The sequence below is a fragment of the Pan troglodytes genome, chromosome 5 (assembly GCF_028858775.2).
Source record: "Pan troglodytes isolate AG18354 chromosome 5, NHGRI_mPanTro3-v2.0_pri, whole genome shotgun sequence".
NCBI lineage: Eukaryota > Metazoa > Chordata > Mammalia > Primates > Hominidae > Pan > Pan troglodytes.
This window is the reverse complement of record NC_072403.2, coordinates 81684953-81702052: the sequence shown is the minus strand read 5'-3', so window position 1 is coordinate 81702052 and position 17100 is coordinate 81684953. Positions and strand designations below refer to the sequence as shown.

The following is a 17100-nucleotide window of genomic DNA, read 5'->3' as shown; positions in this document are numbered from 1 at the left end:
TATATGTACATTTTTAACAGTTTTTCTTTCTTCACAGATGGTTTAGCTGCATTGTCATTTTCTATCAGTTCTCTGACCTTGATTGGAATGTTGGCAGCTATAACTTACACAGTAAGTGAAATGGGGATAATTGAGTTAAAATTGCCTTATAAAACAATTTTTTACCTTAGTAATTTATTAAACTTTATTCTGTTTTCCTTTATAATATTTTGATTCTTTTTCAATTTTTCTTCAGTTTTCTTTACTTAAGGGTAAAATTTTAACTACTTAGCCATCATCATTTTAGCTGTATTTGTGCAATTTCAAAATCAGAAATTTTATAACTTATGAACCTTGAAGGTGGTTATATACTGTTATAATAATCTATGCTTATAAATCTATATAATAGATTTATAATATTATCTGATATGCTTATAAATCTATATGCCTATAGATTTATAAGCATATTAATAGATTTATAATAGCATATAATATATAATATAAGCATATTAATAGATTTATAAGCATATTAGAACTCTGAACCATAGACCATATCTATTACTGATTTTGCAGATTTACTCTACTTGGGGATATAGGGCTTTTAAAATCAGATATTTTATATAACTTGATACTTCTCTTTTATATGAAATCTATTCTTATACTCTCAGACTTTTTTCCCCCTCAGTCTTCCTGGAAGTGGTAAGGTGTGAATTATAAATGACTGACCAAGTTGTATACAGACTTCTCTTTGAGTCTTTTGCTCACATTGTAGATAAAAAGCTAGTAATAAATGCTTCTTTATTACCTATCTTGAGAGTTGTATAAGCAGCATTAATATTATCTGGAACCTTTCAGATTAATGAAGTTTATGTTGAAGCACTCTTAATTCTTGCAAAGATGAAAATTCTGGTTACAAAGGAAACATTTTTGGGTATTTTCTTAAGATGTCTTCCTTTAGACATAAACGAAATGGCTATTATCGTAAGAGCAGAATTTAGTTTTGTCACATGATCATTCACGTGCCATAATGTATAATAAAAGAACCCCAAAAGACATACATTTCAATATCTTACAGGTGCTTATTTGGGTACTCAGTTTTATTATTCATTGAAATTTTTGTGTTTTTATGTGATACCACATAAGGAATTTGTCATCTAATATTAAGTGGGTGATTATCCTTCTATCTCACAGAATGTACAGCATAGTAGTTGTCTTTTAAGAAGTAGTCACAAGTTAATAACAAATTAGGAATTAGACCTGGATTTTAATTGCTATTATTCTGTGACTGATCTGTTATGCTAATCTTGGGTTTGTCCTTTAACCTTTCTGGATCAGTGTCTTCCCTATTAAATGGAAATAGAAAATGTTCCACAGGGATTTTTGAAGGTCAAATGATACCATTTGTAAAAGTGCTTTGAAACCTATAGAGAAATGAGGATATAGCAATCAATGAAACATAAGTCAGGAGAAAAAAATAGAGAGAAATTCAATATGTAATGTCAATGTCAAGAACTATGAAGGACCTAGGATATTTACCCTACTTGTAACCTGCCAGTTTTGTGGATGACAACTGAAGATGTAAGACTTCTACTCACAGCAATAGCAGTAGCCATAGGATCAACTTTTTTGTGTGTTGGTTCCCGGAGTCCCAGTTCCCCTAGGGCAATGGGGAGAGAACTAGATGAGACCTGCACATAATAGAGTGTATTGTAGAAGAGGAACCCTGAGCTTAGGGAAGCTGAATCTTTTATAATGGATGGTAAGCATGCCTGTCCTTTGCTCCAGGGAAAGATATTTTCTGCATCTACCAAGACTATTTGCTATACAAAGATCTTTGAAAAGATAGTACAGAAAAAAAAAAGTGGTGGGTCGGCGGGTGGGGAGGGGGGGGTCAGTTAGCTCCTGGCTTGCAAAATATGCAGAAATGAAAGATGCGTGGAGATGTGTCTCCCAGTGGTCAATTGGTAGATACTATGAGGAAAAATAAGGCAGCATAAGGAGATAGACAGTAGTAGAGGCTGAGACTACTGTAAAGATCAGGAATAGTTTCTAACATCTGAACAGAGACCTGAATGAAGTGAAAGTAAGCCATGACAGAAGAGTAAGTGTGAGGATCCTGAGGTGGGCACATACATGCTATATTCAGATACTAGCAAGGAGGCAAAGCCGTTGTGGCTGGAATTCAGTTGACAAGGGGGAGTAGTAAAAGTTTCATTGAGAGGTAGCAAGAGGCCATGTCATGTGAGCTTTATAGTCCACAGTTAGGGTTTTGAAGTTTATACTGATTGAGATTTGAAGCCCCTGGAAGTTTTTAAATGGAAAAGTCGTGGGCTCTGACAAACATTTTAACAGTATCACTCTGGTGGCTCTGAATTAAATAAGCTATGAGGGTAGCGAGTGGGAGTGGAGAAAATAAGATGTTACTAAAACTATTTGAAAGAGAGCTTCTTTGTAGGAATGATATTATTGGAAAGAAACATTTTAAACTAATATTTTATATTTAAATGGAAACTTTGAAAATTATTTAAATCAATTAAACTGACATAATATTCATACTGAATTGGTTAAGCTATCCTTAAAAGAACTTCACTTTTCTAGAATACAGCAGGTCCTCAAATCACATCTTTTTTTTTTTTCATGTTGTTTTCCTATAATGTTGATGTGAAAAAAGAACAGTTTCTGGCTAGGGCCACTGTGTGGAGTTTGCATGTTGTTTCCATGTCTGCGTGGGTTTTCTCTGGGTACTCTGGTTTCCTCCCACATTCCCAAGATATGCGTATTAGGTGAATTGGTATGTCTGAAATTGTGCCAGTAGGAGTTAGTGTAGGTATGTGTGAGTGCACCCTGCAGTTGGAATGGCATCCTGTCCAGTGTTGGTTCCTGCCTTGCAACCTGAGCTGGTGGGATAGGCTCCAGCCACCCGTGACCCTGAACTAAGAATAAGTGGCTTGGAAAATGAATGAGTAAATGAATGCAATAACAATAATTGCAATACAAAAACGTTCAGCTAGCCCAACATTGTTATTTCTTTGTTTTTGTTTTTGAACTGTGTGGTGGTAGGAGGAGCTCTTTATAATTTTCACTTTGCAAACATTTATTCCTTAATTTAACCCACTATGACCACAACCATCGTCACTCACTAATTCACCAAAAGTTGAGTATTTTGTTTTTATTAATCTTTCCTAAATGTATGTAGAGCTTACATTTATTTCAGTATTTAATATTAGAAGTGCTTTGAATCTTTATTTAGAAGTTTGGTGATGTTCTTGTGACCAGAAATATGCAATAGGAAGTTAGCTCTTGTTTACGTCAATTAGTCTGTAGTAAAATTGGTTTTGTTGCCAGGCACAATGGCTCACGCCTATAATCCCAGCACTTTCGGAGACTGAGGTGGGCGGGTCACCTGAGGTCAGGAGTTTGAGACCAGCCTGGCTAACATGGTAAAACCCCATCTCTACTAAAAATACAAAAATTAGCCGGGCTTAGTGGTGGGCTCCTGTAATCGCAGGTACTCGGGAGACTGAGGCAGGAGAATCGCTTGAATTCGGCAGGCAGAGGTTGCAGTGAGCCGAGATTGCGCCATTTCACTCCAGCCTGGGAGACAAGAGCGAGACTCCGTCTCAAAAAAAAAAAAAATTGGTTTTGTTATACATCATTTCACTTAAAGTCCCAGTTTCCAAGAATCCATTGATGACGTTATGTGATGATTTACTGTATAGAGGGCTGGGCTGAAGGATATTGATAAAACAACCAGAGGACCTTATAATGGGATTGAGGGTGGGAACCAGGAACACATAGAAGAGTTGCTAAATAGGTAGAGAGGGGCCACTTAAGGCCTAAGGCCAAGGGAGAGATTCTGATGTAACAGCCCACTAAGATCCAACTTCCTAGCAGTTATTTGTTTTCTTTAAGCAGCATAAATAATAAAATTATAATAATTGGTGTGGAGAGGCTGAAATGTGGATCTCAAGTCCATGGGCCTCCTGACCTACTTTCCCATCTAAATTTCTTCATCTTTATAGTGGTATGATATTTAAGTAATAAAGTAGTGAGGATTTAATTAAATAATCCACCAAGTCTTGGAATCTACTGGCCACTTAATAGTCACTATTAGCTTAAACAGTTGAATATTCAAAGTTTCATATGGTTCAAACTATAGTTCCCACCTCTTTCCTCTCTCAGTGAAAATAAACCAAATGCAAAAAGCAGTTGTATCATGATCAGTGAGAATATTTCTTATTCAAAGGTAAGTCAAAAAGGCATTCATAATTGAATGGTGGTTAGTTGGGGTTGGGGGAGTGTGGATAGAGAGATAATATCATTCGAATAGCACTACAAGTACTCAAAGCTCAGGTTTTGCTGCCAAGCCATGATTTGGCCAGTTTTAATACCTATGGTGTATAGAGGGAGGGGAAGAGGATGGTAGATGATACCCTGTTCAAGAGGGGCATCATGGTGTGTATAGCTGAGCTCTGGTCGTGAATGTTGAGTTTGTTTAAAATCTATTACCTGATCCCAAGCTTCCCCATCTGTAAAAATGAGCCAATAATACTTACCGAAATTTTAGTAAAAATTCAGTGAAAACCAACAATTTATAGATATGTGGTTTTATTGTAGATAGGTAGTTAAATAGTATAATTATCATATTTGCTTGTAGTTGGGATACAAAGTTTTCTCCTAACTTACCTTGGAAAAGGTTGAGAACTGGACTTTCCTTGTGGCAGCTTGAAAGAGGGTATAGAAAATATGCATTAGGACTAGAATAGGTTTAATCTTAATTAAAGTACCCAGAGTGGGAAATTAATACTTGAGTACTTTGACCCTAAATATAATATGAAATGTAAAAATCATGTTTGTTATGGAATTTGTAACTGAATTTTTTTTTTGTATTGAGGCTAGAGAAATTTTTTTATCTTATGTGTCAGTCAAGTGTGAATTTCTTAGTTATGTATTATTGTTTATTTTTGAAACTAGTTGATTATTTAAATTTTACTGATTCTGACTACTGTACCCTGTATTAATGAATGCCAAATAATTGGACAGTGAGCTTTAGGAGAAGAAGGTCAAACAGCATATTAGTTTGCCTATTATTTTAAGCTTACATTGAAAGGGAATTGATACTTATTAAATTTAAAAAAGTAAAACTTAACAGGCACGGATATATATGTAGATGTTCTAATTTTTTGGTGCCACCAAGTGGGGAAATGTTGAATAATGATGTCTTCAGCAAAATGTATCGTATGGACCAGTGAACTGCCTATAGAAGCAGTGACTGCTAAATTGTTTACTATATACCTTTATCCATAAAACTTTAAATATGTCCACCAGGATATTTATGATTATAAATACATATTCACATATTATTATGCTAATCTTTGTACATTTAATGTAAAATATAAACTAATAGGTTAAAGAACATTAAAGTGATAAAGATTCAAATATAGAAATAAAACATTTAATATTTTCTTCTTGTACCCATCAAATGTTGGTTTGCCTCCATGTCTTAGTTCAGGTCAGTATAACAGATGTACCATAGACTGGGTGGCTCAAACAAAAAACATTTATTTCTCATGGTTCTAGAGACTGGGAAGTACAACATCAAGGTGTCTGGTGTCTGGTGAGGGCCCTCTTCCTTGATTTGCAGTTGGCTGTCTTCTCATTCTATGCTCATATGATAAAGAGCAGGGAGAGAGAGGAAGCAAGCTCTATTGTGACCCTTCTTATAAGGGCATTAATCTTATTTATAAGGGATCCACCCTCACGACTCAGTTATCTCTTGAAAACTCCACCTACAAATATCACACTGGAGATTAGATTTCAACATACGAATTTTAGGGGAAAACAAACATTCAGTTCATGTTACAACACCTTATGAACCACAGCAGTGGTTCTCAATAATATTTTGAGAAAGAAATTCCCTTTAAAAGTCAAATTTCTCAGCCTATGTGATAGCATATTTCACTGAATATACGCTACCGATTGTAAGGTGCACCATTACTTTATGTGTCACTATAAGGAAAAATCTGACAAGTTTTTCTTAATCATTTATAATCTTTGTTTTATATTTAGTGAGTGAGATTTGTTGGATTTATCTGCGTTCATAACAAGGAAAATATGAAATGAAAGGCATTCCTAAAACTTTATATTTGGAGTGTGAGAATTCTATATCACTTTTTGAATTGGTTATTGATGTTCATGTTTTACTATACGACACAGATGGTTTTTGACTTACAGTGGAGTTACATTCTGTTAAATCCATCATAAGTTGAAAATATTTTAAGTTTGAAAATGCATTTAATACACCTAAACTACTGAATATCATAGCTTAGTTTAGCCTATCTGAACACAATAGCTTAGTTTAGCTTATCTTAAACATGCTCAGAACACTTACATTAGCTTACAGTTGCACAAAATTATCTAACACCAAGCCTATTTTACAATAAAATATCAAATATTTTCTTATGTAATTTATTGACTACTGTACTCAAAGTAAAAAAGAATGGTCTCATACCATCACAAAGTATGAAAATCCTAAGTTGAACCATTGTGACATGGGAACCAACTGTATTGTCTTTTATTTTTATTGATACATAATAGGTATACACATTTTCCAGGTACATGTGATAGTCTAAGATGTTCATATAATGTGTAATGATCAAATCGCGGTAATTGGAATATCCATCACCTTAAACATTTATCTTTATGCCAGGAATATCTGAATTATTCTCTTCTAGCTATTTGGAAATATACAATAGATTATTGTTGACTGTAGTCACCCTACTGATCTATCGAACACTAGGTTGTATTTTGTCTATTTAACTGTACTTTTGTATCCATTAATCAAGCCTCTCTTCATCTCCCCTCCCTACTCCCTACCCTTAACGGCCTCTACTCTCTTAGTCATTAGTTTTAGTCAGTGTGTTAGGTGAAATAAGCTGGGCTCAGAAAGACAAGTTTCACATGTTTTTGCTCATACACAGAAGCTAAAAAAGTGTATTGTCTTTTATGCTATCAAGAGAATTGATGTGCAGCTTTTCTTGTGTGTCCTATTCTTATCTCTGGGATTTTCTTTGAAGCCGCCAACACACCTATCCTGTAAATTTAAGATGTTTTGTTGTTGTTTCTTCTCTTGCCATATAGAAGGGAGTCCTTTTGCATATACCTAAGCAGAAAAATGCTTCTGTTTTGGGTATCTTCCTTTCTTAAGCTTATGAAGCACTTGACTGTTGCTTTTTAAGAAAATACAGAATTATGCCCATTATTCTAATGAATATTTTCTTTACTACTGATGCATCTTCATTCTCTTTCTCCTGACTTACACATTAACTTTTTGCTTTAATGTCAAATCATATTATCTTTTAAGACATAAGTGGCAATTAAACTCGATAATTGTACCAAGAATGCATGTAATTCAACTGAAGTGACTGTAATGTAACTTGCTGTGACCAAATTTGTGAATGTGCGTGTAGCGACAACTATGTCATGGCTTCTGCCTAGCCTTCAATTATATGATGCCTTCAATTTTTAGATGCATCCAAATTTCACTGATATTAAATGTAAGAAAATATATACCTCTTAGACTCAGTGAATACTTAAAAGGAAAGTCTTGAGTACCTGTGTTGTTTCATTAATCATAATAGCATGTACATCTTTGAATAATAGATTTCACAAATATGTGGAAGACATTTATTAAGTCTACAGGTAGTATTTAGTGTTGACCCTTTACAATAATCTAAGGCCTGCAGAGTTGGAAACCATCATTCCAGATAAAGGAGAGAGATATGTAAAGAAAACGTGCCATTCTAAACTGAGCGGTAAAAGAAGTTATTAGGAATGTAGTTTGTATATATTATTTTAAAACATTTTAGTTTTCAAATAGAGTTGGTGATTTATTCTTGGAAGTCAAAATAAATTTGGAGACAATTAGGGCCAACCTATTAATAGAAGCATTTTAAACTATACAATCTCTTTAGTTTTCTGATTTTTTTTTTCTGGAAATTCACTAGAGGGCAGTAGTAAGTAATAAAAGTTTTGTGTTTCTGAAAAGGATAGCCTTTTTGTACATTAAAAAAAAAGTCTGAAGTGAAGTTCGTGAAGTTCAAAAGATTGTTGTTTAAAGACCTTAAAAGTTATAATGTTTTATATAAGGTCTATGTCAAGCTTATCATAATCTAAATATTGTAGTTAAATTTCCTGATAATTATTGAAAATGCAATCCAAAAACAAGCTAAAAGCTTGGTAACCAAACGATGGCACCTTTCTTCTACTTGTTGTCTTCGGACAATTAAAAATTTAAAGATAGTGTTTTGTTCTGGTCTTATGTTACCGCAAGTTGTTACCAGAAACTTTTTTATTTTATAAAATATTTTAAATTAAGCTATTTAGAAATTCAGTTCAGCTCTTCTAATAGTTATATCAATTCCATTTAAGGAAATAACTTTGTGTGAATTAAGAGCTCTCTCTTCCTAAAAGCTTATTGGTCAATTATTATCTTCTTGGAGAAATTATTTTATTAATTTAATAAATGTTTGTTCTTGAAACAAAGGTAGGAGGAAAAAGAATTGGGACTTAGTCATTACATACCAAATAGTCTACTGTAGTTGTTATTAGTCTGGCCTAGAAATCTGTTCAGCCAAGTTTGGCAGATCTAGTGATAAAACAAATGTGCAGATGAATAATGTTAATATACCTATGCGTTATAATTGAGTTATAAGCAAGGGACATTTACAAGTCAGGGAAGGTTTCTCAGACATATTGTAATTAAACCGAGACCTGAAGGGCATTAACAGTTGTTAATGAAATAAGATGAGAAGGTGGGCATTCTAGATGAGGGCACTACATGGAATAAAATGTGTATGTTGGACAAAGCCTAAAGTAGCATAAAATTGTAGTGTTTTAAGAACTATGAACAATTCAGAAGCATGAGATAAAGTTAACAAGTTGGTAGGGATCAGGTCATGAAGTGCTTTATATGCAGAATTACATTAATTAGAGTCTTTTCCCAATACCAACCAATAATTGTACCTTTCATTAAAAGAATAGCAAAACAACTTTTTAAAACAATTTTATATGTTCGTATACATATAGAGGTTGGGAACAGGTAGAATTGCTCTGGTTAAAGTAGCAGCAGATTCCTGCATGGCTAGCTGCCTTATCTTCTGTAGTGGCCCTAGTGGCACCTTTCCAGATTCCTAGGAACTCATACCAGAATGCTTTGAAAAATACATTTATTAGTCCTGTAGAATCTTAAAGGATGTTAATTAGAGGAATGCCATATATTGACTTGGGTATTAGAGTGAGATCACTTTAGAAACAGTGTAGAAGATGGATTTGTAGAAATTGAGACCAGCAGACCAGTTTAGGATAATTCAGAAGGCCTTGTGTTTGACAGTAGACTGTAAATAAGGGCCATGTTGTTAATACTGACTAGAGCAAAAGGTTCCTTGGGAAACAGTATCGAGTACTGCAGTTAGTGCATTCAGGGAACCTAATCCATCCAACACAGAATAACAAGCATTGAGGACAAATAGGCCTAGATTGGAGGTGGTTGAGAGGACAGGGAAACATACCTGCATATAAGCTGGGTTTAGCAAAATATTGCCATGGCATTTTGTTGTAAAAAGCAACATTCTATTGGATTATGAAAATAATATGAATGATGTGGTTTGGCTGTCTGTCTCTACCCAAATCTCATGTTGAATTGTGATCCCGAGTGTCGGCGGTGTGGCCTGGTGGGAAGTGATTGGATCATCGGGGTAGTGTCTAATGGTTCAGCACCATCCTCGTAGTACTGTCTCGGGATAGAGTTCTCACGAGATCTGGGTGTTTAAAAATCTGTAGCACCTCCCACTTCACTCTCTTCTTCCTGCTCCAGCAACATATAACATGCTGGCTTCCCCCTTGCCTTCTGCGACAATTGTAAGTTTCCTGAGGCGTCCCTAACCATGCTTCCTGTACAGTTGGTGGAATCGTGAGCCAATTAAACCTCTTTTCTTTATAAATTACCCAGTCTCAGGTAGTTCTTTATAGCAATGTGAGAACGGACTAATACAATGAGTAATGAGAATTGGTAAATAATCATCTAATGCTATATATTAATCAGAGTCTTAAATTATTCTGTTACTTTTTATCAATAATGTTTAAAGAATATGGAAGTACTAGAATAACCAAATTAAATAGGTTAAAATGATAATAAGGATAGGAAAATCCTATAAGGAAATGTTAAAGGAACTATCAGGTACTTTGGTTCCCATAGGCTTTATTCTTTGTATTTTTCAATGTTTTGAGGATATAGAATTTAATATTAAAAATATAAACGATATGCTTTTAATTTTAAAAAATATATTTTAGAGGGTGCACGTGCAGATTTCTGACATGCATATATTGCATTGTGGTGAAGTCTAGGCTTTTAGTGTAGCCATCACCCAAATTGTGAATGTTGTACCCAGTAGGTAACTTTTCAACTTTACAATATACATTTTAAACCCAATTATATATTTTTCCTTTTATATTTCACCAAAGTATACATTTTGAAAGTATACATTTGATAAAAATTGAGGTAATTAGAGGGAAATTACTCTACAGGTTGAGTATCCCTCCCTAATCTGAAAATCCAAAATCTGAAAGCTTTCAAAATTTGAAACTTTGAGCTCAAAAGAAATGTTCCTTGGAACACTTTTTAAAATTATTTTTAATTTTCGTGGGTACGTAGTAGGTGTATAGATGGAGTACATATTTTGGTATAGGCATGCAATGCATAATAATCACATCATGGCAAATTCGGTATCTCTTCCGTCAAGCATTTATACTTTGTGTTACCAACAGTCCAATTATATTCTTTTAGTTATTTAATTTAATTTAATTTAATTATTTACTTTTGAGACAGAGTCTCACTCTGTTACCAGGCTGGAGTGCAGTGGCACGATCTCAACTCACTGCAACCTCCACTACCTGGGTTCAAGAAATTCCCTCTCCTGCCTCAGCCTCCCGAGTAGCTGGGACAACAGGTGCTTGCCACCACATCCGGCTAATTTTTTGCATTTTTAGTAGAGATGGGATTTCACCATGTTGACCAGGCTGTTCTCAAACTCCTAACCTCAAGTGATCCACTCGCCTCAGCCTCCCAAAGTGTTGGGATTACAGGCATGTGCCACCTTGCCCAGCCAGTTATTTTAAAATGTACAACGAAATTATTATTGACTATAGTTCCCATTGTGCTTTCAAATACTAGGTCTTACTCTTTTTTTTTTTTTTTTTTTTTTTTTTGTAGCTAGTAACCATCCTTACCTGCCTCCCACTGCCTCACTACCCTTCCCAGCCTCTGGTAACCATCCTTCAATTTTCTGTTTCCACGAGTTCAATTGTTTTGATTTTTAGATCCTACAAATAAGTCAGAACATGTGATGTTTGTCTTTCTGTGCCTAGTTTATTTCACTTAGCATAATGACCTCCAGTTCTATCCATGCTGTTGCAAATGACAGAATCTTACTCTTTTTATGGCTGAATAGTACTCCATTGTATATATGTACCACATTTTCTTTATCCATTCATCTGTTGATGGACACTCAGGTTGTTTCCAAATCTTGGCTGTTGTGAACAGTGCTGCAACAAACATGGGAGTGCAGATATCTCTTTGATATATGGATCTCCTTTCTTTTGAGTATGTGCCAAATAGTGGGATTGCTAGATCATATAGTAGCTCTATTTTTAGTTTTTTGAGGAACCTCCAAACTATTCTCTGTAGTGGTTGTACTAATTTACATTCCCACCAACAGTGTACAAGGGTTCCCTTTTCTCCACATCCTCACCAGCATTTGTTGTTGCCTGACTTTTAGATAAAAGCCCTTTTAACCAGAGTGAAATGATAATCTCAGTTTTGATTTGCATTTCTCCGATGATCAGTGATGTTGAGCACCTTTTCATTTGTCTGTCATTTGTATGTCTATTTTAAGAAATGTTTATACCAATCTTTTGCCCACTTTTTAATATGGTTATTAGGCTTTTTTCTGTAGAGTTGTTTGAGCTCCTTATATATTTTGGTTATTAATCACTTGTCATATGGTAGTTTGCAAATATTTTCTCCCATTCTGTGCCTTGTCTCCTAATTGTGTTGACTGTTCCCTTTACTGTGCAGAAACTTTTTAGCTTGATGTAATCCCATTTGTCATTTTTTGCTTTGGTTGCCTGTACTTCTAAGGTATTACTTAAGAAGCTTTATCCAGACCAATGTCCTGGAGAATTTCTCCAATGTTTTCTTGAAGTCGTTTCATAGTATGAGGTCTTTGATCTTAGGTCTTCAATTCATTTTGATTTGATTTTTGTATGTGGCAAGAGATAGGGGTCTAGATTCATTCTTCTACATATGGATATCCAGTTTCCCTGGCACTGTTTATTGAAGAAGCCGTCTTTTCCTCAATGCATGTTCTTGGCACCTTTGTCAAGAATGAGTTTACCATAGGTGTGTAGATTTGTTTGTGGGTTCTCTGTTCTGTTCCATTGGTCCGTGTGTCTGTTTTTATGCCAGTACCATGCTGTTTTAGTTACTATAGCTCTGTAATAGAATTTAAAGTCAGGTAATATGATTCCTCCAGTTTTGTTCTTTTTGCTCAGAATAGCTTTGGTATTCTGGGTCTTTGGGATTCTGTATACACTTTAGGTGTGTGTTTTGTGTGTGTGTGTGTGTGTGAAGATTGTCATTGCTATTTCGATAGGGATTGCATTGAATCTGTAGGTTGCTTTGAGTAGTATGGACATTTTAACAATATTGACTCTTCCAATCCATGAACATGGAATATTTCTTCATTTTTTTGGTGTCTTCCTCATTCATCAGTATTTTATAGTTTTCATTGCAGTGATCTTTCACTTTTTTGGTTAAGTTAATTCCTAGTTATTTAATTTTATTTGGGGCTATTGTAAATGGGCTTACTTTTTTAAATTTATTTTTCTGATTGTTCACTGTTGGCATATAGAAATGCTACTGATTTTTTGTATGTTGATTTTGTATCCTGCAACTTTACTGAATTTGCTTGTCAGTTATAATAGTTTTTTGGTGGAGTCTTTAAGTTTTTCCAAATATAAAATTATATCATTGCAAACAAAGGTAGTTTGACTTTTTCCTTTCCAGTTTATATGCCCTTTCTTTCTTTGTCTTGTCTGATTGCCCCAGCTAGGACTTTCATGTTGAATAGCAGTGTTGAAAGTGAGCATCCTTGTCTTGCTCCAGAACTAAGAAGAAAGGCTTTCAGTTTTTCACCATTCAGTGTGATACTAGCTGTGGACCTCACATATATGGCTTTTATTACATTGAGGTATATTCCTTCCATACTCAGTTTTTTGAGGGTTTTTATCATGAAAGGATGTTGAACATTATCAAATGCTTTTTCAGCATCAATTGAAATGATCATGGGGTTTTCATCCTTCATTCTCTTGATATGATGTATTACAACGATTGATTAGAAAGATCATTCATTATGACCAAGTGGGATTTATCCCTGAGGTGCAAGGGATGGTTCAACAAATACAAATCAAATGAACCATCCCTTGCATCTCAGGGATAAATCCCACTTGGTCATAATGAATGATCTTTCTGATGTTGAATTTGGTTTGCTAATATATGGTAGGGGTTTTTGTATGAATATTCAGGAATATTGGCCTGTAGTTTTTTTTTTTTTTTTTTTTTTTTTAATGTGTCTTTGGTTTTGGTATCAGGGTCTTATAGAATGAAACTAGAACTATTCCCTCCTCCTCCATATTTTGGAGCAGTTTGAGTAGGACTGATATTAGTTCTTCATTAAATGTTTGATAGAATTCGGCAGTGGATCAGCAGTAGGTCCTGGGCTTTCCTTTATTGGGAGGCTTTTTATTACAGTTTTGATCTCGTTACTCATTACTTATTACTGGTCTGTTCAGGATTTGGATTTCTTCATGGTTCGAGTTTGGTAGGTTGTATGTGTCTATGAATTTATCCATTTCTTTTATATTTTCCAATTTGTTGGCATATAATTAGTTGTTCATAGTAGCCACTAATGATCCTTTCAATTTCTGTGGTATCAGTTGTAATGTTTCCATTTTCATCTTTTATTTTATTTATTTGGGTTCTGTCTTTTTCTTAGTCTGGCTAAAGGTTTGTCAATTTTTTCTTTTTAAAAAACCAACTTTTTGTTTCATCTATCTTTTTTATTGTTTTATTCCAAATTCATTTATTTCTGCTCTGATCTTTATTTCTTTCCTTCTCCTAATTTTGGGTGTGGTTTTTTCTTTATTTTTCATTTCTTTAAAATGCATCATTACAGTATTTGTTTGAAGTTTTTCTTCTTTTTTGATTTAGGCACTTAGAGCTGTAATTTTCCCTCTTACTGCTACTTTCGCTGTATCCTGTAGGTTTTGGTATGTTGTGTTTCCATTATCATTTGTTTCAAGAACTCTTTCAATTTCTTTTTTAATTTCTTCATTGACCCACTGGTCATTTAGGAGCATATTGTTTAATTTCCATGTGTTTGTATAGTTCTCTAAATTCCTTTTGTTACTGATTTGTAGCTTTGTTCCATTGTGGTCAGAGAAGATGCTTGATATTATTTCAATTTTTGTGAATGTGTTAAGATTTGTTTTATAACCTAACATATGGTTTATCCTTGGGAATGATCCATGTGCTAAGGAAAAGAATATGTATTCCACAGACACTGGATGAAATGTTCTTTAAATGTCTATTAGGTCCATTTATTTTGTAGTGCAGGTTAAGTCTGATGTTTCTTTGCTGATTTTCTGTCTGAGAGATCTGTCCAGTACTGAAATTGGGGTGTTGAAGTCTCCATTGTTAATGTATTGGGGTCTGTCTCTCTAACTCTAATAATATTTGCTTTATATATCTGGGTGCTCCAGTGTTGGGTGCATTTATAATTGTTATATCCTCTTGCTGAATTGACCCCCTTATCACTATATAATGACCTTCTTTCTCTTTTCATACAGTTTTTTGCCTTGAAATCTATGTTCCCCAATATAAACATAGTTACTTTTGTTCTTTTTTTGTTGCCATTGGCATGGAATATCTTTTTCCATTCCAGTCTGTATATGTCTTTGTAGGTGAAATGTATTTCTTGTAGGCAACAGATCAATGGGTCTTGGATTTCTTATCCATTCAATCAGTCTATGTCTTTTGATTGGAGAGTTTAGTCCATTTACATTCAGTGTTGTTACTGATACGTAAGGACTTCTGCCATTTTGTTATTTATATTCTGGTTATTTTACGATCCTCCCTTCTTTCCTTCTTTCTTATCTTCCTTTTAGTGAAGGTGATTTTGTCTGGTAGTATGCTTTAATGTCTTGCCTTTATGTTTTTAAGTATTCGTCGTATGTTATTTAATTTGAGGTTACCACAAGGCTTGCGTATGCTATTTTATAACCCATTATTTTAAACTGATGACAACTTAACACTGACTACATATACAAACACACAAAAAGAAAACAAATAGAAGCGCTACATTTTAACTTTATCCTCCTGCTTTTAAACTTTTTGTTGTTTCTCTTTACGTCTCATTGTACTGCCTGTGTCTTGAAAAGTTTTTTTTTTTTTTGATTGGTTCATCATTTAGTTTTCTACTTAAGACAAGACTAGTTTACACACCACCATTGTAGTGTTATACTATTCTTTGTTTTTCTGTGTGCTTACTGTTCCAGTGAATTTTGTACCTTCACATGATTTCTTCTTGCTCATTAATATCCTTTTGTTTCAGATTGAAGAACTCCCTTTAGCCATTTCTTGCAGGGCAGGTCTGGTGTTAATGAAGTCTCTTAGCTTTTGTTTCTCTGGGAAGATCTTTATCCTTCATACTTGAAGGATATTTTCACTGGATATACTATTCTAGGGTAAAATTTTTCTATCTTCAGCACTTTAAGTATGTCATGCTGTTCTCTGCTGGCCTGTAAGGTTTCTACTGAGATGCTGTCTGGGAGCCAGGAATTGGAGTAAAAACCTTAGCAGTTTACCTGATGATCTGTGGCTAAGCTGACATTCACACCACCACAATACAAAGTCCAACTTGCTCTTCCCTCCCCTTTCCACAGGCAGAGGAGTCTCTCCCTGTGGCCACCATCGATACTGTTCCATGGGGTTCCACCAGGCCACTGCTAATGTTCACTTAAAGCCCAAGGGCTCTTCTGACAGCTTGTGGTGAATGCTGCCAGGCCTGAGACTCAGCCTGCAGGGCAATGGGCTCCCTTCTGGACAGGGCATGTCTAAAAATGCTGTCCTCTAAGAGTCTAGATCTTGACTTGGGGACCTCAAGAGTCTGCTTGTTGCTCTGCCTTACTGTGGCTGAGCTGGTACCTGAGGTGCAAGACAAAGTCCCCTTTACTTTTCTCAGACAGAAGGAGTCTTTTACCATAGCCACCATAGCTGGGAATGTGCTGGGTCACCCCTGAAGCCAGCATGTCCCAGAGTCAAAGGCCCACAATGTGCTTGGTAGATAACACTGCTGGTTATTGAGGGACCAGGGGCTCTTTAGTCGGCAGGTAATCAATCCTGCCTACCCTTCAAGGCAGCAGATCCCCTTTTGGTCCAAGGTGTGTCTAGAAATGTCATCTGTGAGCTAGGCCCTGGAATGGGGGCCTGACGACTCTGGCACAGTATCCTGTTGTGGCCATGCTGGTATCCAAGATGCAAAACAAAGTTCTCTTTACTCTTACCTCTCCTTTCCTCAGGCCAAAGGAAAGAGTCACCTTTGTTGAGGTGAGCTGCACTTCATGGGGTTGGGAGAGGCATGGTGCAAGCACTCCCTTAGCTGGTGTCTCCCTGGGTCACATGCCACCCTAGTCCACTGTAAGCCCAGCCTAGCACTAGGAGTTGACTAGGAATTGCAGTCCTTGTTTCTTAGACTGCCTTTTGAGTTTACCTAGGATGCCAGAGCATTTTGCCCACAGTAGCAAGGCTTGCTGAGAAACTCCAGTTCCAACCACTGGGATGAGTGATTCCCCTCTGGCTGGTGTTGGTGCAAATGTTCCTTCTATGCATGGGCACTAGCTGAGCCCAGTATGGCTGTATTGTCAACGGTGATAGGACAGCACTGAGTTCAGTGTAAAGTCCCCTCAGTCACTGTGCTGTCCCTCCTGAAAGCAAAAAGATTCTCT

The 17100-nt window shown here is 35.5% G+C and overlaps 1 protein-coding gene across 3 annotated transcripts in view; it reads left to right on the top strand.

The window, feature by feature from the left end:
- Nucleotides 1–17100, top strand: part of LMBRD1 (LMBR1 domain containing 1) — a 122293-nt gene that overhangs the window by 58628 nt on the left and 46565 nt on the right. For all 3 annotated transcript variants that reach the window (XM_001136147.7, XM_063813155.1, XM_054686004.2), the window contains exon 7: nucleotides 38–111. In XM_001136147.7, the coding sequence (XP_001136147.2) occupies nucleotides 38–111 (74 nt within the window). The remainder of the gene's footprint in view (nucleotides 1–37; nucleotides 112–17100) is intronic.